This window comes from Manis pentadactyla, chromosome 3 (genome assembly GCF_030020395.1).
Source record: "Manis pentadactyla isolate mManPen7 chromosome 3, mManPen7.hap1, whole genome shotgun sequence".
NCBI lineage: Eukaryota > Metazoa > Chordata > Mammalia > Pholidota > Manidae > Manis > Manis pentadactyla.
The window spans coordinates 93,447,016-93,468,349 of NC_080021.1; the positions used below are offsets into that span (position 1 = coordinate 93,447,016).

General features: G+C 41.0%; 1 protein-coding gene and 1 pseudogene across 1 annotated transcript in view; one reads left to right on the forward strand and one right to left on the reverse strand.

The window, feature by feature from the left end:
* The window catches only part of LOC118913910 (serine/threonine-protein kinase TAO1-like), a 232,030-nt gene that overhangs the window by 179,258 nt on the left and 31,438 nt on the right, over positions 1-21,334 (forward strand). The window contains exons 5-6 of the mRNA XM_057498123.1: positions 17,214-17,396; positions 18,958-19,029. Of these exons, the coding sequence (XP_057354106.1) occupies positions 17,265-17,396; positions 18,958-19,029 (204 nt within the window). The 5' untranslated portion in view covers positions 17,214-17,264. The remainder of the gene's footprint in view (positions 1-17,213; positions 17,397-18,957; positions 19,030-21,334) is intronic.
* LOC130682901 (transcription initiation factor TFIID subunit 10-like) lies at positions 10,096-14,836 on the reverse strand (annotated as a pseudogene).

The following is a 21,334-nucleotide window of genomic DNA, read 5'->3' on the forward strand; positions in this document are numbered from 1 at the left end:
CTAGCCACCCTCTCCCTGACGCCTGATATAAAACCAAAACTTCTCCGCAAATACTGCTCCCAAGATTGGCCAACATACCCCCTAGACAATAACAACCAATGGCCCGCAGGGGGAACTCTCGATCCTAACATCACTCGCGATCTCTTTAAATACTGCCAGCGCCTGAAAAACTGGAAGGAGATTCCCTATACCGAAGCTTTCTGCCTCCTCCTCCTGTCCCGCTCGCCGCCGCCACCTCCTCCTCCCCCCGCTTCCCCCCAAGTTCTCCTAGCCTGCAAGCCGTTTCTCCCCTGCAGAAGCCTCCTGTTCACTCCCCCCTCCTCTCCTACAACAGCCCCTCCCCCTTCCTCCACCACCATCTCCTCCCCCACCTCACCCCCCTGCAGATCAAGCCTGAGCCTTTCAGCCCCTCTCTAAGTCCCAGGAGCCTCCTCCGTCTTTGCCCCCATCACCTGTTTCTCCCCCACAGACTGAGCCAGAACCCTTCAGTCCCCCACCGCCGTGGGTCTCCGCTCTTGAGATATCTTCGCCTGCTGCTTAATAGCAGGTCTGAAAAACGCAGCTCGTAAAGTAGTCAATTTTCAAAAGCTCCAAGACATAATTCAAAGGAGGGAGGAGACTCCCTCCGAGTTCTTAGACAGACTCACTCAAGCCCTATTACAGTATACCAGCCTGGACCCAGAAACGCCTGACAGGAGACATGTCCTTATGACATACTTCCTAGCTCAAAGCTACCCCGACATTAAAGCTAAACTCAAAAAGTTAGAACAGGGCCCCGCTACCCCACAGACTGAGATCCTAACAGTGGCCTTTAAAGTCTTCCATAACCGGGAGGAGGAGAAAGAACGCCGTAAACAAAAGGCTGATCAGGCCAATTTCCAATTGTTGGCCCAGCTGATAAAACCACAACCTGGGCGCTCTTCTACAAACAAGCCCTCCCCAGGAGCTTGTTTCAAGGGCGGAAAAGAAGGACATTGGTCAAGGGCGTGCCCCTCCCCCAGATCTCCTACCACCCCATGCCCCAGATGCCACAAAAAGGGCCACTGGGGGTCTGATTGTCCAGCCACCAGAAGGGGAGGCTGAATGAACAACCCCCATCCTAAGCCCTCCATAGTGGGGCTGGCAGAAGAAGATTGACAGGGCTCAGGGGCTTCTCGCCCGACCATTTCCATCACCAAACAGGAGCCCAAGGTTACTTTAATAGTAGACAGTCGCCCCATCTCCTTCCTCCTAGATACAGGAGCCACCTTCTCAGTCTTGCGAGAATACCGGGGCCCTACCACACTTGCCATTACTCCTATAGTCGGGGTAGGAGGTAAACAGACTTTCCCATTAAACGCCCCCCCCCCCTTTATGCACAATCCAGGACAATCCTGTACCTTTCTCCCACTCTTTCCTGGTTATGCCCCAGTGTCCCTTCCCCTTACTAGGACGGGGACATCCTTTCTCTCCTCCATGTTTCCATAACTATATCCACTCCCACAGCCCCCAGTACTCCCTTTCTGATGGTCCTCATAGCCGACGACTCCCCTCTACCCAGTGAAAGCTCCAGATCCGCCCTCATACATCCTGTAAATCCCTCCGTGGCTCTATGTCCTCCTGCCTCTATCAAATTACGTGACCCCTCTCAGTATATCTGTCAGGCCCAATACCCCCTAACCACTTCAGCCCTCATAGGCCTTCAACCCATCATTCAAGATCTTTTAAACAAAAATTACCTCAGACCCACTCACTCCCCATTTAATACCCCCATATTAGCTTTTAAAAATAAACCAACGGATCTTCCCGCCTCGTCCAAGACCTTCGCCTCATCAACATGGCCATCGTCCCTATCCATCCCTTAGTCCCAAATCCATACACCCTTTTATCGCAGATCCCTGCCTCGGCCTCCCACTTCTCAGTCCTAGATCTCAAGGATGCATTTTTTTTCTATCCTTCTGGACCCCTCCTCCCAAGATTTTTTACAGAAAACGGCTCCTCTCTGACCTGCCCGTTCCCAAACCTAAGACAGAAATCCTTTCCTTTCTAGGCCTGGCTGGGTATTTTAGAGCGTGGATCCCTAACTTCTCCCTGTTGGCAAGACCCCTATATGACCTCAGCAAGGGCCCCCCTGAAGAACCATTATCCTCCTCACCCCGACACTCTTTCATTAAGCTCCGTCGAGCCCTTGTGGAAACCCCTTACCATTCTGTCCCCACATCACCTAAAGGATCTCTTAACCTACAAAAGTTTACAGACTCTCCCTCCCTCCAGACTCCTGAACTTACTCTCCTCTTTCCTCCAAAATCCCGTTCACCCCCTTTGCCATCCATACCCGAATCATGACTTTTTCCTCCTTTTCTGCTCCCTCGCTCTCTCTCGCTTTTTTTCCTCATTCCTATTGTCTTCCCCGCCACCCCAGCCTCCTTTGTATGGTGATTCAGACAGACTTACACACAGCATCAAACAAAAATTACTGCCCTCATTGCCACATCAGACTGCCCTCTGAAAGGCTGCTCCGAGCCTTTATACCTCCACTTTCCTCCCTCCATTGAAGTGTTCACTAGCGGCTACCTTTATTCTCCCTACCTCTGCTTCCTCTATGACCAAAAACAAGCCTGTTGCAGGCGATGGCCAGACACCTACGGGGGATGTCCCTACAGGTCTTACATCATTCACTACATGGGTAACTCCCAGTACCCACAGTATTACTCCTCCAACCGTTTCATAAAATATCCCAACAGCTCATTCTCCTTATCAATCCCAATCCCTGGAACTCTCGATGGGCCACCGGAGTCACAGCCTCAGTTTACTATGGGGGGTCCTCGACCCCCCACGATACCCTTCATATCTCTCGAAAGTATGTTCCTTCTCATTCCCAGATCTCTCAAGTTGCATCAGACATCGGACATTCTGAAAAAGTTATTGTCCAAACTGTTGACGGCGCCTCTTCATCTTCTTACCCCCGCTCCTACTCTTGGTTACAGCTCATTCAAGACACCACCATCTTTCTCAACCACACCCTCAGCACCGCCAATTGTTTCTTGTGCGCATCACTACAGCGCCCACTGCTGGCCGCCTTGCCCCTTAATATTTCCAACTACTCCTTCCATGCAGAAGGACAACCCTTCCATCCCCTGGCAGACATACCCCTATGGGAACCAGAATACGCAGATAATCTCACCATCCACCACTGTGTAGGCCCAACCCCTCCCCCCTCCAGCGCACTTCACTGTCTCTCTATCTACACCCCTACCTCCAGTTCTAAGACTTTTATGCAACCAGGTCACTTCTTTTGGTGCAATGGCAGTCTGTTTAACTCACTGCCTCCCAACTCCAATATACCCTGCATTCTCGTCACCCTAATCCCACAGCTTACACTTTACAGCATGGCAGAATTTCTTGAGCTCCAACCTCCCTTGCCCTCACGCACAAAAAGAGCTGCTTTCCTTCCCATCATGGTCGGTATCTCTTTGACCACCTCAGCCATTGGGGCAGGGTTTTCGGGAGGAGCCTTGGGTCACTATGGGCAATTAAAGATCTCAACGCCAAACTTGAGGGAGCCCTGACATCCATTGCGGATTCCCTGGCCTCTCTCCAAAGACAGGTCACTTCGCTAGCTAAGGTCACCCTTCAGAACTGGCGGGCCTTAGATCTGCTTACAGCCGAAAAGGGCAGCACCTGCGTCTTCCTTCAAGAAGAGTGCTGCTATTACATCAATGAATCCGGCGTTGTAGAAACTGACATTACCAAACTCACCGACCTTGCCACCAGCCTCCACTCTGCTTTCAATTCCAACCCATTCTCTTCAATACTAACAAACCCCTTCCTCACCTGGCTGTGGCCCATTGCAGGCCCTATAATAATCATCTTCTCGCCTGTCTCTTCTTACCTTGTATAGTAAAGTTTATCAAATTCCAAGTCGATAAAATCTCTAATCAAACTTTCAACCAGCTTTTACTCAGGAACTACCAGCTTTTAGCCACAGAAGATCCCTCACCCTCACATAACCTCCTCACCACACGCTGAGATGGACCCCTCTCTCCACTGGAGACTGTTCCTGGAAACAATGGCCGCAGATGCCTGGCTTCTGGCACCCGTATCCTCTTGGCACCATTAGAATCAACAAGTCCTCGACCTATAGTTACAGGGAACCTTCATTGATTTCCAACCTGAAGAAGTCCACATCTACTCATCCTTACTGTGGGGAGTCCTATCAACCCTTTCCTCCCAGTCCGCAAGCCCTCACTCCCTTTTCCGCCCCCGTTCAACAGGAAGCAGTCAGAGAGAAAGCAACGTCCACAACCCCATCGAGGAGAAAAGGGGGAATGATGGGCCCCCACCCATAAGATGGCGAACCTCCTGCTTCTCTTCCGGGTCCTCGGTTCCCGCCGGCGCCACCTGAAGCCCAATCACCCCTTGCCCCCCTAATCCCAGCACCTAGCCAATAGCCACCAGCCCCGTAAAAGTAACACCACAATCACCCCATGCCCCTTCCTATATAACCCAGCACCTTTCCCTAATAAAGCGGAATTCTCCGGTGAATTGCTGCTGTGTGTCACTCCTTTCCTTTCAACACAGTTGTTAACAAACTTTAGCTTTTAGTCTTTTTAATATTAAGATTTCATTTTTTTAAATATTCTGGCAACTCACTGAGACTTTAAGCATGAGAAACTGCTTTGATAAAACAATTAGAGAACCTTTTGCAATCTTTCAACATTAAGAGCAGACTAACAGTTAAAGAAAACTTTGTCTTTTTAACTGGAAACAAAATTCTAATTTTGCTGTGTATTTGATATCAAGATTCACTTGCTTTAATTTCACATAGCATGACTGTATCTGTAAGAATATAGTAATTTATTCTCCATTTGCCCCATGGTCCCAAGCACATAAACTGGTGAGAATTATGCCTGGGCTTGACTGGGTTTATCCCACCTTAACTCTAAACATCCTGACCCTCCCCCAAAGCAGCAGGCTGAGCGGATCCACCACAATAAAAGGCACCACGCTGCTGCACCACTCTGCTCTCTCTCTCTCTCTTTGTCTCTGTCTCTCTGTCTTCCTTTAAATAAATAGCTGTACTTTAGAACAAAGTTACTTTATTTTATCAAAAGACACATTCTTTAGCACGTAGAACAAATTTCCATTCCTTATACTTTCTCTTATTAAAACATAATCTTTTAGCATAGAGAAATGTTTTCTTTATTACTTTAAGTAGTTTTAATTAGAACTTAAAACCATTAGAAACCTTAATTTTCAGTGAACACTGAGAAGTAGGCTATTGTAAACTGTTAAACTAACATTCTTTAGATTGACAAATTTATGAACATATTTTATAATTTCTGTAACCATGAGCTTTACAGCACAATCTCTCACTAAACATAGAGTATATCTTCTTAACTTAGCAAAACTTTAAGGTTTTAGGTTACCACAAAGATTCTCAGGCTGTAGGTAGGTATACACACTGTAACACACAATTAAAAAGGTGTTCACTTGCCACACTCATTTAGTTCACTCATTCATAACAACTATGCTAGATTACTTACAAGACCTTTACTGAATATTAGACAAAGCCAAGCCTTTAAGCATTTTATTCTTAAAAGATTTAACAGATAACATCAACTTAAATGACCTTAGGTAAACTTAGGCAGCTGATAACTACAAAGACATACGCGCCTCAGCCAAACCCAAATTAGCATTAATGCTTAACATTTTTTATCAGATTTTCTGGAAGTTTTAGAATGCCCAATTTTCACAAGCGCTTGTCTTTAAATCAATTTCATTAATACCATCCGGAGGCAGAAAGATATTTTCATTTACACACTTAGACACACAAACATGTAGACTGAGACATAATGATAAGGTTCCCTCTGGCAGCCATCCGACATTGAAAACTGGCTACTCGCTAGAACAAAAAGTCTGCCACCGACCCTTCTGGACTTCCACACTGAGGTTGTTAGCTCTTCCCCTGATATCTTTAACCTGTAAAAGAGTGGTTGGATTAAATATTCCCTCCGGCAGCCAGCCAACGTTAAAGGGTGGCCACTCGGAGGTGCAGAAAACACGAAATTTTCCCTTCCTGACGTCCATACTCAAATTGTGAGCTCTCTCCCTAACGTCTGAGAAAAATGGTCTGTCATGAGAGAGAAGGGGGTCGTCTGAGTCTGTCCCATTTCTTCTGTCAACAAGACTAAGATAAACATGACAAACAACAAACAGGCGCCTACAGAGAAGAATCTGCTGTGGCCGCGGAGGCAAAACTGAAAGTAAGTTGAGGGCCTGTCAGACTGCAGCAGCAGCCAACTTTCCTCACAGATGAGGACTTCATCCTCCAGATGGGGGCAAGGGACATCTCCCAAGACCCCCGGTCGACGACCTGCCAGCGCATCCGCCTAAGTCAATGCCGACCTAGATACAGATTGGAGCTCCTACAGGCTTATACAGGCTTCAGGCTTGTTGGCGAACAAAAACAGACACAGGCAAACAAAGACAGACAGATAACTGAGTGCACTCACCAGCCCGCACAGGGCTCTCTCGGTCGGGGGGCCTGGGGGTCTCTGGGATCCTGGACGAGCCCCCAAATGTTGTGCCCAAAGTCGTGAATCCCAGAAGACCACCAAGGAGCCAACATCGATGCAAAAGCAAAGAGCCTTTATTCAAGCTAGCTCGAGCTCAATCTCTCATCTACACCAATGCAGTGGCAAGATGCCAGAGAAAGAGAGAGTGTTTTCCTCAGAACAAAGGTTTTATGGGTTTCCAGGGAGGTTTGTGGGGGTGATGGCCGTGGCCCTGGCTGATTGGCTGGGCCTGGGGGTAGCTGGGGGGGATGAGTCGTGGCTTTGGTCAATTGGCAGGGTCTAGGGGTGGTGGGTGTACTTCTTGCTGACTGGAGGGGAGAGAGACCAAGCTCTGATTGGGTGAAATAGGATCCGGGTCCCAATTGGCTGAGGTAGGATCCAGGTCTCAATTGGCTAAAATAGAATCTGGGAGCTTGCCCTTTCAAAATCATATTTTTGGAATGAAATAGTCATAGGCTTTTTATCATGAGCTACTGTATTGTTTAACTTAGAATTGAGAACAGAATGATAATATTAGATACAAGAGGTTTCTGTGTGTCATCAAGTAACCTAGTCTACTTTGGGTAACAAAAATAAAATTCTCTTTAAATAATTTTAGCTCATTCTCAACCAACTTTGTTAAGTTGAATGGCCTTTGGTCTGTGTGAAGAGGCTGAGGAGCTCATCACTCCTTTAATGGGCCCAGCAGAGTTTTTCCTGAACACTGAAACTTCCCTTTTCTTTATTTTGCTCCATTTCCCCTAATTAGGACCATTATAATTAGTGTGCTCTTTACCTCCCCTACATAATTTCCCTACCTCCTTGATAGTCACCCTTCATGTATTTTTGGCCTGCCTCCTTTATTCGCTCTCTAGACTGTTGTGAAATTTCGATATGAATATACTACCTTTTCCTTCACAGGGCTCGCAGTTGAGGGCCTCAGAGAGGTAGGCTTCCCCCATCCAGTTCCCTCACCATGCTTCTCTCGCGTCTTAAGGGAATTTCTAGCCAAGGAGGAGAGCTGTAGTCAGAGACATTGGGGAGTCGGAGGCTGGCCATGTCCTGCAGCGTAGGGCATCATGTGTTGATTGTCCCGTGGCATCTCGCTGTTTACCACCAGGTCTAGAGTAGACGAAATGGAGCAAAATAAAGAAAAGGGAAGTAGCTGTGACCCAACCGCATCATCCTCATCATATGCTCATAAAGGCAGAGATTTGAGACCTTTTTATGTTCCTATCGAGTCTTTAAAATAAGTTCGGAGACCCTCTTTTCTCCACTCCTTCCTTATACTTCCTTTGTTTTGTCCCTGCCTTCCAGACTCTTCTTGTCCTTGCCTCTGGGCAATCATCTGGAGCCCATGAATGAAGCGTGTGGACTTAACACGAGTGCTAACACTTGGACACCTATAGGCTTTGCAAATGAAACAAGATCAACCAGTCATCCTGCTTTGCCTTTTCAGAAACTGTCCCCCCACCCCACCCGCCAGGTTCTCCATACTCATGATGTTTTTGTTACTACTTTGATATATACATTAAGTTTTTCCTCATTTTATCTCATCTTAATTATCCTAATGAAATAAATGGGAAGAAACAGGAAATTTAGCATGTATCCCCCAATTTATGATAGAGCCAAGTGGTACCTAGGTCTAGAGGTGACCCACCCTCCTGAATCCATGGCTCCCAGAACTCTTCTCTAGGTCTTACGTAGAACTCCTTTTCCGCAGAAAAGCTAGGGAGCAATTTGTAAGCCACCAAGGATGCCACAAGTTTGGATTCCATGTACTGAAACTGAGCCCCTACCATGTGCCATGCATGGGACACAGAGATGAACAAAAATGGTCCCTGTTCTTCTGTTGTTTACAGATCAGTGGGGGGATGACAGTGGCATAAACAGGTCATTACCAATGATTCACTGAGTGGGCACTCGGGGGTTGGGGAGCTGAGTGGGATGGTTTCCCAGAGGAAGGCAGTGGCCTTGGTGAAATGTTCTCCTGGGCTGCTCCTCAGTGCTGTGTGGCCTGGCCTAGGCTTTAGACACCACGGCCACTGTCCCTCCTGCTTCTGCCTCCCTACTGAGCTCTCTCTTAATTGTCACCTGTCTCAATGAGTGAAAAAAATCTGTACCTCTTGACGTCTTTGGGTATGGATAAGGAAAAGGGTAAATGTTCCATGCTAAGCATATTATCAAGTACTGTGAGTATCATGAAGGAGGAAGTTTTAAAAGTGATTTCTTCATGTTTACAAAACGAACAAATGACTCAGATCTATTGTACACATTCACAAGAGCTCCGTCTTAAGCTGGTCCCAATTTGAAGTCATGTGTCTTCCTTTGCATGTGGGGAAGGTTTCAAACAGGGTGGGAAGTGGAGGAGGTGGCAGTTTAGAGACGAAGTCTTGGCTCTGGGGTGTGCGAGCCTGGCGCTCCTCCTGGGCTCTGTGCCGGTGAAGGCTCCCCACATCCTTAGCTCCTTCCTAACTTTCTGCCTTCTTTCTCCCTGTCCCTCCCGCTTGTTTTCCCTTCCTTCCCTCTTCCCTCCTCCTCCTCCTCCTCCCTCCCCCTCTCTATGCTTCTCCTACATACATACACCCCATTTTACTTATTCCTTCCAGTTGGCAAGGGGCTTTTGGAGTATGTTTCCTGTTAGGATAACTTCAGACAGACACGACACTGAAAATGGAAAACAGATGGCAAGGCTGGGCAGAGCTTCTATAGATTCGTTATCCTTGAAGTCCTGCTGTCCAGCCCTGACTGGCTCTGAGCACTTTGCCACCGGGGCTGCTGAGCTGCCTTTGGGGGGCCTTGCTGACTGTGTTGCTGATAGTATTACCAAGCCTTACTAGATGTAGGCGCTCAGGCTCTGACTTTTTACAACTCCTTCCATACTGAATGTAGTTTGGAGATTGTTTTTTTTTATTAACATGATGATATTGTGCCACCATAAAGAAGTAGTTTTGAATGGGTCAAAACAAATCTTAATACTCTTTGTCAAACACATGTAAAAAGGGAAAAAACGTATTTAATTAATATCAAGATTCTGTGACATTTTCTAATCGCCATGCTGAGTAAATCCTAAAGAGTAACACATTTGATTGAACTCGATGCCTGCCTTCACCTGGTAAATACGTCTTTCCTCTTCACTCAGCTTTATCCTCACAGCGGTGTCTCTCTCTGGCTTCTTTTAATACTCTGTCCTTACCCTTGATCTTTGCCATTTTAATTACTTCCCCAACTCTAATACGAGTATTGTTCCGTTTGGATTGGTCACACACGATTAGTTGTGTTAATTATATTTTCATGCTATATGTGGTTTTGGCAGGAGGCCTATGTCTCACCTCTCACACTGCCATCTTCAAACCAATCCTGTCAGTAGTGTGGCTTCTTTACACTGATGTCGTACTCACTGAGGGCAGGGGTCAACTCCTCCATGGTTAAGTGTACTCCCTTCATTTTGTGGTGCTGCAGAGCATCGTGGGCAATATCTGAGATGAATTTACGGGCAGCTAGGGAGATGAGCTGAATTCCATGTGTGTTCAAGGCCAGCATGGTTCAGGCAGTATCCAGTCATTACATCTGGGAATAGAGATGTGGAATCCTCCAGCTGCAATCAGGAAGTCCACTAGACGTGTGCTGAACACCGTCGGCCTTACTGCTCCATTGGCAGTGCTGAGCAGCGGGTAAACCCCGTTAGACACGGCCCCCTCTGAGGATGCTGCACCGCCCAGTGACAGCTTCCCCGCTCAGCTCAGCCAGCTCTCCAGCCTGCACCACCCTGCGTCCCATGCCTCTGCTGCGCCTCCAGCCCCAGACACCTGTACTGTCACTGTGCCTTGTTCTTTTTGGCAGCAGTGCGCTGAGGGCCGTGCTGTAGGTGCTGAGGCAGTGGAAGCCGGTGCCTCCTTGAGGTCTGAGCCTGAGCCGCCACAGTTTGTCATCTGGGTGGGAGAGGCAGCTCTCTATTTCTTCTTGAGTGAGCTTTGGTATTTTATAAGTACCACTACCAAGTAATTTGTCTATTTCAGCTATTTTGTCAAATTTACGAGTTTACATATTGTATTTCCTTATCCTTTTAATGTCTTGAGGAATATCGTGATCTTCCCTCTTTTGGGTAATTTGCTCTTGTTTTCTTTGGTTAGCTTGGCAGAGTTCTTTCAGTTTTATTGACTTTTTTCCCCTGCAAAGAACTAGCGTTTGATTTTACTGGTTTTGTTGTCTAGTTTCATTGATTTCCATTCTGTTCTTTAGTATTTCCTTCTGTATATTTAGCTTTGGTTTTATTTGCTTTTCTCTTTCTATATTTTTAAGATGGGAGCTTAGAGTATTCTTTGGAGTTTTCTTTCTACTATGATTTAGTGCCTTAATTTCTGTGTAAGAATCCTGTAAATTTCATGTTATATTTCTATTTTCACACAATTCATATTATTTTCTCTTTGCCCTTGAAATGTCTTTATTGACCCATGGGTTACCTCGAGGTGTATTTAATTTCCACACTTGAGGTCCTGTTCTTTTTAACTGTCTTGTTACTGATTTTAAGTTTATTACCCTCTTATCAGAAAACATTTTGTATGAATTGAAATTTTTTCACTTGTTTAGATTAGCTTTATGACCCAGTATATGATCTCACAGTGTATGTCATAATGCACACTTGAGAAGACTGTACATTCTGTGGCCAGGCCACATACTGGAATGTCATTAGGACCTGTTGGTTGGTAGTGTTGGTCTGTGGTGATGGTGTTCCATTTACAGACTTTTCTCTTTTCAGTTGTATCAATTTTTGCTTCGTGTAATTTGAAGCTCTTTTGTCAGGTGAGTATACATTTAGAATTTGATGAATGAAATCATAACATTATGTAATGTCCCTTTTTGCTCCTTGTAATTTTCCTAGCTCTGAAGCTCTGAATATTTTGTGTGGTAGTAATATATAGCCTTTAGCTTCGTTTTGTTTAATATTTTACATTTCCCTTAATGGAGGTCAGATTCTCTTAGCTTACCATCATCTAAGTCTCTCTCTCTCTCTCTCTCTCCCCCTCTCTATTATTTTTGAATTCGTTCCACAAAACCTTTGCTTAGATGAAGGATTCTCTTCTGGGTTGGCATTTCCTTTCTTTCCTCACTTTAAAGATACTATTGAACATTCTTTGGCCTCCATTGTACTTTATGAGAATTCTCTGATCATTCAAATTTTAGTTTACCTTTGCTTTTTAGCATTATGACATGTTTAGGCTTATCAGGCCTAACTGTTTTGTTACTGATTTTGAGTTTACGCATTATTGGGCCTAAACTCTTTGAATTTGCTCTGTTTGGGGCTTGCTGAGCATCTTGAATCTCTAAATTTATGTTTTTGTCAAAGCTGAGATCTTTTCTGCTCTTAGTAAGAATTGTTTTATCTAAAAAATAAGATTTTCTTTTCTTTTATCGAACACCTATAATATGAAATTTAGACAATTTGATACTGTCCCACAAGTTTCCAAGGATGTATTAATTTTTTCCAGTGTTTTTCCCTGTCTTTTCTTCAGTGTAGATAATTTCTGCTGCTCTGTTATCTTCAAGTTTACGCACGGTTCTATCATCTCTGTTCAGTGGTTGAGCCCATGCAGTGTCTTTTGTAATTTTTGGTAATTATATTTTTCAGTTCTAAATTTCTCGACGTGGATTTTGTCTGTAGTTTTTATTTTTCTGCTAGAAGTTTAGTGTTTCCAATTTTTAAGAGTATTAAGCATTACCACATTTAATATGGTTATAATAGCTGCTTTAAAGTCTTTATGTGATAATTACAACATGAGGCATCTCAAAATAGGCATCTGTCCCTTCTTTTCCATGAGAATTTGTCACATTCTCCAGTGGCATGTGTATGTGTGTGTTGTTTGTTTTAGCATGTGCAGTAAATTTTGGGTTTTATTCTGGCCATTTTGAATATGATCATGTCATTTCTGAGTCATGTTTGTATAGGTGCATTCAGACCATTTACATTTAGGGTGATTAGGGATAGGTATGTACTTATTGCTATTGCAGGCTTTAGCTTCGTGGTGACCAAATGTTCAAGGGTAACATCCTTACTATCTAAGAGTCCAATTTAACTCACTTAGTATGCTATTACACACAGAAGCTGAAGGTTCTTTTTTCTCTCTCCTTTTCTTCCTCCTCCATTCTTTATGTATTGGGTATTGCATTCTGTACTCTTCCTCTGTACATTTTTATTACCTCTGGTAACAGCTATTTAACCTTAGGAACACTTCCATCTATAGGAGTCCCTCCAGAATACACTGTAGAGATGGTTTGTGGAAGGTAAATTCTCTCAGCTTTTGCTTATCTGGAAATTGTTTAATCCCTCCTTCAAATTTAAATGATAACCTTGCCAGGTCGAGTGTTCTTGGTTCGAGGCCCTTCTGCTTCATTGCATTAAATATATCATGCACTCCCTTCTGGCCTGTAAGGTTTGTGCTGGGAAGGCTGATGATAGCCTGATGGGTTTTCCTTTGTGTGTGATCTGTTTACTCTCTCTGGCAGCTTTTAATAGTCTGTCCTTATCCTTGATTGTTGCCATTTTAATTAGTACACGTTTTGGTGTGGTCTTCCTTGGGTCCCTTATGTTCGGAGATCTGTGCACCTCCACGGCCTGAGAGACTATCTCCTTCCCCAGATTGGGGAAGTTTTCAGCAATTACCTCCTCAAAGACACTTTGCCTTTTTCTGTCTATTCTTCTACTGGTACCCATCTAATATGAATATTGTTCCGTTTGGATTGGTCACACAGTTCTCTCAATATTCTTTCATTCCTAGAGACCCTTCTTTCCTGTTGTTCTTTCAGGATTAGTTGTGTTAATTATATTTTCATACTATATGTGGTTTTGGGAGGAGGCCTCTGTCTCACCTCTCACGCTGCCATCTTCAAACCAATCCTGTCAGTAGTGTGGCTTCTTTACACTGATGTCGTACTCACTGAGGGCAGGGGTCAACTCCTCCATGGTTAAGTGTACTCCCTTCATTTTGTGGTGCTGCAGAGCATCGTGGGCAATATCTGAGATGAATTTACGGGCAGCTAGGGAGATGAGCTGAATTCCATGTGTGTTCAAGGCCTCAAAGCCAGCATGGTTCAGGCAGTATCCAGTCATTACATCTGGGAATAGAGATGTGGAATCCTCCAGCTGCAATCAGGAAGTCCACTAGACGTGTGCTGAACACCGTCGGCCTTACTGCTCCATTGGCAGTGCTGAGCAGCGGGTAAACCCCGTTAGACACGGCCCCCTCTGAGGATGCTGCACCGCCCAGTGACAGCTTCCCCGCTCAGCTCAGCCAGCTCTCCAGCCTGCACCACCCTGCGTCCCATGCCCCTGCTGCGCCTCCAGCCCCAGACACCTGTACTGTCACTGTGCCTTGTTCTTTTTGGCAGCAGTGCGCTGAGGGCCGTGCTGTAGGTGCTGAGGCAGTGGAAGCCGGTGCCTCCTTGAGGTCTGAGCCTGAGCCGCCACAGTTTGTCATCTGGGTGGGAGAGGCAGCTCTCTATTTCTTCTTGAGTGAGCTTTGGTATTTTATAAGTACCACTACCAAGTAATTTGTCTATTTCAGCTATTTTGTCAAATTTACGAGTTTACATATTGTATTTCCTTATCCTTTTAATGTCTTGAGGAATATCGTGATCTTCCCTCTTTTGGGTAATTTGCTCTTGTTTTCTTTGGTTAGCTTGGCAGAGTTCTTTCAGTTTTATTGACTTTTTTCCCCTGCAAAGAACTAGCGTTTGATTTTACTGGTTTTGTTGTCTAGTTTCATTGATTTCCATTCTGTTCTTTAGTATTTCCTTCTGTATATTTAGCTTTGGTTTTATTTGCTTTTCTCTTTCTATATTTTTAAGATGGGAGCTTAGAGTATTCTTTGGAGTTTTCTTTCTACTATGATTTAGTGCCTTAATTTCTGTGTAAGAATCCTGTAAATTTCATGTTATATTTCTATTTTCACACAATTCATATTATTTTCTCTTTGCCCTTGAAATGTCTTTATTGACCCATGGGTTACCTCGAGGTGTATTTAATTTCCACACTTGAGGTCCTGTTCTTTTTAACTGTCTTGTTACTGATTTTAAGTTTATTACCCTCTTATCAGAAAACATTTTGTATGAATTGAAATTTTTTCACTTGTTTAGATTAGCTTTATGACCCAGTATATGATCTCACAGTGTATGTCATAATGCACACTTGAGAAGACTGTACATTCTGTGGCCAGGCCACATACTGGAATGTCATTAGGACCTGTTGGTTGGTAGTGTTGGTCTGTGGTGATGGTGTTCCATTTACAGACTTTTCTCTTTTCAGTTGTATCAATTTTTGCTTCGTGTAATTTGAAGCTCTTTTGTCAGGTGAGTATACATTTAGAATTTGATGAATGAAATCATAACATTATGTAATGTCCCTTTTTGCTCCTTGTAATTTTCCTAGCTCTGAAGCTCTGAATATTTTGTGTGGTAGTAATATATAGCCTTTAGCTTCGTTTTGTTTAATATTTTACATTTCCCTTAATGGAGGTCAGATTCTCTTAGCTTACCATCATCTAAGTCTCTCTCTCTCTCTCTCTCTCCCCCTCTCTATTATTTTTGAATTCGTTCCACAAAACCTTTGCTTAGATGAAGGATTCTCTTCTGGGTTGGCATTTCCTTTCTTTCCTCACTTTAAAGATACTATTGAACATTCTTTGGCCTCCATTGTACTTTATGAGAATTCTCTGATCATTCAAATTTTAGTTTACCTTTGCTTTTTAGCATTATGACATGTTTAGGCCTTATCAGACCTGTTATTGATTTTAAATTTTGTCCATATTAGGCCTTAACTCTTTGAATTTGCTCTGTTTGGGCTTTCTGTGCATCTTGAATCTCTAAATTTATTTTTTTCTCAAATCTGGTATCTCTTCTGCTTTTAGTAAGAATTCTTTTTCTAAAAAATTAAAATTTTATTTTCCTTTATATAACACCTTAATGTGAAATTTAGACAGTTTGATACTGTTCCACAAGTTTCTAATGATGTATTCGTTTTTTGCAACGTTTTTTTCTCTCTTTTCAAAATTTTAACAAAATTTTATATAAAGTCATGCTTATAATAAAGGTACTATAATTTGATAGTTCAAAATTCTTAAATAAGTTCGTAGGTACGTAGAAGGCTGTTTGTTTTTTGCAGGTCTGTAAATTGAATAGGAACACTTTATATAGAATTTAGTTTGATCTGCTCATTTTAGGAGTGACAAGTTAAATGACTTTCCTGTGGTCACATATTCTTGGAAGAATTGTATTTGAAGCATTGTTCCAGGCAACTAACTTCCAGAGCAGAGTGATTGGTAAAAGTGAAGAATATGGTGCAGCCTCGAAAATGTTAGAAAAGGAATACAAACTAGTAATTTGAATTTTTACTGCAATGTAGTATTAATTTAGGGAAGTGCAAAAGATATGTGAATGTGTTTTATGTAGTTAGAAATTTAATAACAAGCATTATAATTGGTTCAGTTGACTTCACTAAAAATGAGACCGGCTTAAAAAATTCTCTGTCGTTTAAAAATTTTTTGAAATTAATAAAATTAAAAACATTCAAAAATCTTAAAAATATGCTTTGGGCTTGGAAAAAACTGGCTAGAGCTTTATTTTCCCTTATGAGTTTAATGAAATAAATTTTTGGAGTTTTTAATTTTAATTTTTAAAATTAAGGAGATCTTGATAGTTAACATTTAATGTACTGCTTGCTGTTCCTGAGTACTAATCTACACTTAACATTTATTAACTCATTTAACCCTCACCGCTACTCTGGGAGGTAGGTTATTTCTTTCATTTTATAGATTTGGAAAATGAGGCTACCCAATTTCATAGTTGGTAAATAATTGTTGTCAGGATTCCTATCTAGGCAGTGTCATTCTAGAACCAGGTTCTGAAGCCTCTCATTTATAGCTGCCATTTTTGAAATTTGGTAATCTGATATAAAGGAACTGATACCAGAATAACCAGGGAATTTTGTAGTGTATCTACTTACATAATGAAGCAGATTTGATAAGGCCATATTTTAATATGAATCAGGTTATGGAGGAAACAGTTATCTATCTATGTTAAATTCATTATTTCCTTCCATGGCATTTTTCTTAGGAATGTCTGTGTTAGAGTTTATTAAACACTACCATGTGGTATCTGAAAGGAAAAGAAATCTTACTGAATTAAACCTATTATCTGTTTTCTTGCATTTGAAGGTCATTAATAGATGGGAATCTTCCTGTTGTTAGAAACATATTATGGGTACATTTTGAGTTGTTGGGCATGTTTTTAATGGCATTCCTACTATATTATCTCTTTTGCTGATGAGCTTATTGCATCAGAGTTAGATAAATCTTTAAGTACTGATACAGAAAGCCTTCCAGTACATAAAGATTTATCTAATTTTTAGAAGTGTATGTATAATATGTACTTACATACTATGTATAGTGGGAATCTTTTTTTTAAAAGCAGCACGGGTGATTGTGATGATGAGCTGGGTTTAAGACTCCTGCGCTAGTAGGCAACACTTTTTCAGTGAAATTCCACGTCTAAGATAATTTTATATATGTAGTCAGAAAATGATATACTAATTATTCTTAGCAACTTTTGCTTTTCCTTTTTTCTTTTCTTATTTCTCTACAATTGTTTATGCCAACGTGGCTTCATTCATACTGATTTACCAAGGATTGGGATAGCAGTATAAAATTAGAATCAGACTGCTGATTGCCCAGCAGGATGTCATCAACTATCCAAGCACAGAGCCTGAAGGACCCTGAGATTGCAGAACTCTTCTCCAAAGAAGATCCAGAGAAGCGCTTCACAGATCTCAAAAAAGTTTCCCAGGGAGGCTTTGGAGCAGTGTTTTTTGTAAGTGTTAAAGGCTTAATGTCAGTGACCAGCATTTATTTAATATCCAGTCCTGGCAGAGTAAAAATCAGTAGTACAAAAAGACATAGGCAATAGTCTATTTTAGAGTCACTTGCATTAGGTGTATATAAAAAGAGATCATTTTATTTATTGAGCTTCTTAGATTATTGAAAAAATGGGAAAGATATTCGGCTTTAATTTCCATGTTGTTTAAACTACGTTAGCAGTTTTATGACTTACATTGTTATTGAATCAAATATTGCAAAACACTGACTTACGTAAAGTCCCATACACACATTTCATTATTATTCACTCATTATTTCTTCCTGTTAAGATTGCTTTTTTTTTTCTCAGCAACAAATTTGTATAGATGTTTAATATTTTGGTAGTGTTACAGATTTAGTTTTTTCATTTTAATGGGTACCTTAAATACAGTGAATTCTTCCACAGATGTCTAGAGATGATTAACCCTTCTTACTGAACTCATTTGAAATGTTTTGCAGCTATCCTCTTGTGCCTTCTTTATATATCATCTTTTTTTTTTAAACACATAATGAGAATTTGGCTCGTACTTTCTAAGGAGTTAACTTTCATGTTTCTGTTATGCTTTTATTTTTTTATCAAAATTCCACAGCAGTGGTAAATAGTAATGGTGATAGCATTTTAGCTGTCTTGTCTTAATTCTAGTTAATAGTTGTTTACAATAGACGTGATTTATCATGTTGAGGAATTACCTTCCCCATGGGGGTTTTCTAAGAGTTTGGTCTTCCCTGCATTAAATACATTTAGAGTTGGGCTCTTTCTGCATTTTCACCATTTATATATTAAAGTATATATTTTTCCCCTTTGATTTGTAAAAAAATATGGCAAATTATGAAATGTTTTCCTGTATCAAAATTTTGCATTTCTGTGGTAATAAATTTTATCCAAATGAAATATTCTTTTAATGTCCTGTAATATTTGGTTTTAAATTTGTATTTAGAGTTCCCTTGTCTACATTTGTAAGTCAGATTGGTACCTAACTTTCTATTTTGTGCTGCTTGTGAGGGTTTAGTTGTTGGGTTAGACTGCCTCCATACAATTAACGGGATAGCTTTCCTTTTCCTCCCCTTTTATCCTGGGAAGTTCCCCTGGTGTAACTGTTCCACTCACAACTATTTTAAAGATGATTAGTATTCTTTTCAATCTTCCACCACTGTTTTACTCAGATTTTCTTCTCTAGATCAATTTTAGTAGTTCTTTCCTAGAGAATTGTCCATTTCATTGAAATTTTGACATTTACAGGCCTAGCATAGACTTGTACTAGTCATTTTTGTTTGTTTGTTTATAGTTGTGTTCAAATTTTATATTTTTCCTCTCAACTAGCTCATTCAAAGATAAACATGCATTATTTTTATTTCTAAAGTACCAGTTCCTTGATAATTTGATACGCTTTTTGCTATTTACTTATGTTTTTAATGTTTTTTATGTTTTTAATGTTCTTTAAAAGCAGTTTTGGTATCTTTTTGGACATGGTAGTTTATAAATGTTCATTTTTACAGTGCTCTTCTGTCTTTTTTAGGCACGAGATGTGCACACCAGTGACGCAGTGGCTATCAAGAGAATACCTTTTAGTGGAAAGAAGGCTATGGAGGTAGGTGAAATATATATGTTTGTATTGGCATGTTTAAGAAAGCCATACCATTTTTAATTGGGGATAGGTGGGAATTTTTTCAAAAAATGTTGAAAAATATACAAATACTAAGGTTTATCTCAGTGAATTTTCTTCCACAGACTCAATGTGCCCATTTAACCTGTACCTAGAGCCGTAAACAACATTCGTGACATCCCAGAAACCTCCCAACTGCGTCCCTTACTTTTAATTTTTTTAGATATGTGCTGCTGACACGAGTTTAATTTTTTAAATTGTTATTTAGCAGATTATTCTATAATAGAGGGATTATAATGTCTGAGAAAGTAAACTAGAATAAGGTACATTTGACAGTAAGTATACTGGATATAAATTTTTAATGGTTGAGAAATTATTTAATGGCTGTTGCAAATAATCATCTGCAGCAATATATCTAGTCTGAAAAATAAGGCAGTGGGTAATAATCTGAAAAATAAAATTACTCATACTGTATTGCATCTACTTTAGTTCATTAGTATTCTGATTAGTTCTTCCTTAATTGCATAAGTTTATAAAATTACTTTCTAAGTCTGTTCTATTTGTCTTTCTTTAATTCTTTAAAAAATTTATTTATTTTTAATTGTGGTAAAGTACACAAAACAAATTTACCATCTTAACCACTTTAAGTGTAAGTTCGGTGGTGTTAAGGACAGTCACATTGCTGTGCAACCATCACCACCATTCATCTCCAGAATTCTTTCATTTTGCAAAAGTGATATTCTACACCCATCAAACAATAACACCTCATTCCCTCCTCCCCGCAGCCCTTGGAAATCACCTCTCCTCTTTCTGTCTCTATCAATTTGACTACTTTAGGTATCTCATGTAATTGAAATTATGCACTATTTGTCCTTTTGTGACAGGCTTGTTTCACTTAATATAGTGTCCTGAACGATCATCTATGTTGTAGTGTGTCAGAATTACCTTTCTTTTTAAAAGCTGAATAATATTCCTGTGTGCGTGTGTGTGTGTAAAAACACCACATTTTTCCATCTACCATCTGTAAATGGACACTTAGTTGCTTCTACCCCTTGGTTATTGTGAATAATGCTGCTATGCACATAGGTATACAAGTATTTCTTTGAGTCCCTGCTTTTAAACTTTAGGATATATGCCCAGAGGTAAAATTGCTAGGTCAGTCTTTAATTTTTAAAGGTTTTGGCTTTCTACATTTCTGTAATCTCTGTTTTGTGGTAAATATTGTTTTTTGTGTAATCATACTTATGGGTATGATAACACTGTTGTGATTGATCACTGTTTCATTATGTCGATACCTAAAAAAACTCTTAATAATTTCTAAAACCCCTAAAAAAACCTCCATTTTTTTACAAGTTTAATTTTATTTGCCATTCTACAGTATAACTTTAAAACCAGCTTAGTTTCATAGCAGACTTGTGTTGGAGTCTGTTTAATTAGTCATGCCTAGAACAAAAAGTTTTACCTAGGGCATCATCTTCTCTCATCTAATAGTGTATCCTTCCTGGAAGTTCTTTTTACATTGAAGAATACAGGTTTTAGCGTGGTTTTGTTTTGAGAGTTTGCCTCCCAGAGCACTCAATTTTGAAATGTAAAGCCCATAAAACACTTTCTGAAGTTAGCATCTTACAGCTTACACATTTTACACTGTGAATATCTTGCTCTATTTTCTTGAGGGCTTATGAAATAACATAGAAGATATAGGATCTTAAATTCTAGTGCAAAACATTTTTTAAAGTTCTGTATTCTAGTTCCCCTACCTTTAGAAATATGATACAAGTCAGCAATAAAGCTTGGAAAAACTGAAACAAGAACAAAAAACAGATTCCAAGTTCCCATCCCACATCTCCTAAGCCTCTAGAGTCTCTGGGTATGGACCCAAGTACCTGTATTTTCAGAGTTCCCTGATTGCTTCTGACAAGTAACTATATTTAGGATATGGCCTAAGTTTCTGAAGTTGTCACAGAGTAGCTTTATTGCTGAAGGTTTATCTGGTATTTACTAGTAGGCGTCAATGGGAAGGCTCTTCGTGAAATCCTGTAGGAAAATGTTTCCATGCTGCTTGGTTTTTCTGTGAACTTCCCTCTGTTATAACCTAAGTGTTCACTAGCATTTTAGAATATGTGCATTTAGGAATTTAGGTAATTACTTTATTTGAGTTTAAACAGCCGAAAAAACTTAACATTTGGTAGACAAAAGAAGCCAAAAACACAACAGCTGAACTTTATGGTATGTAAATTATACAACAATAAAGCTGCAAAAAAGAAGGGGGAGGTTGAACTTTTGAAGAAAA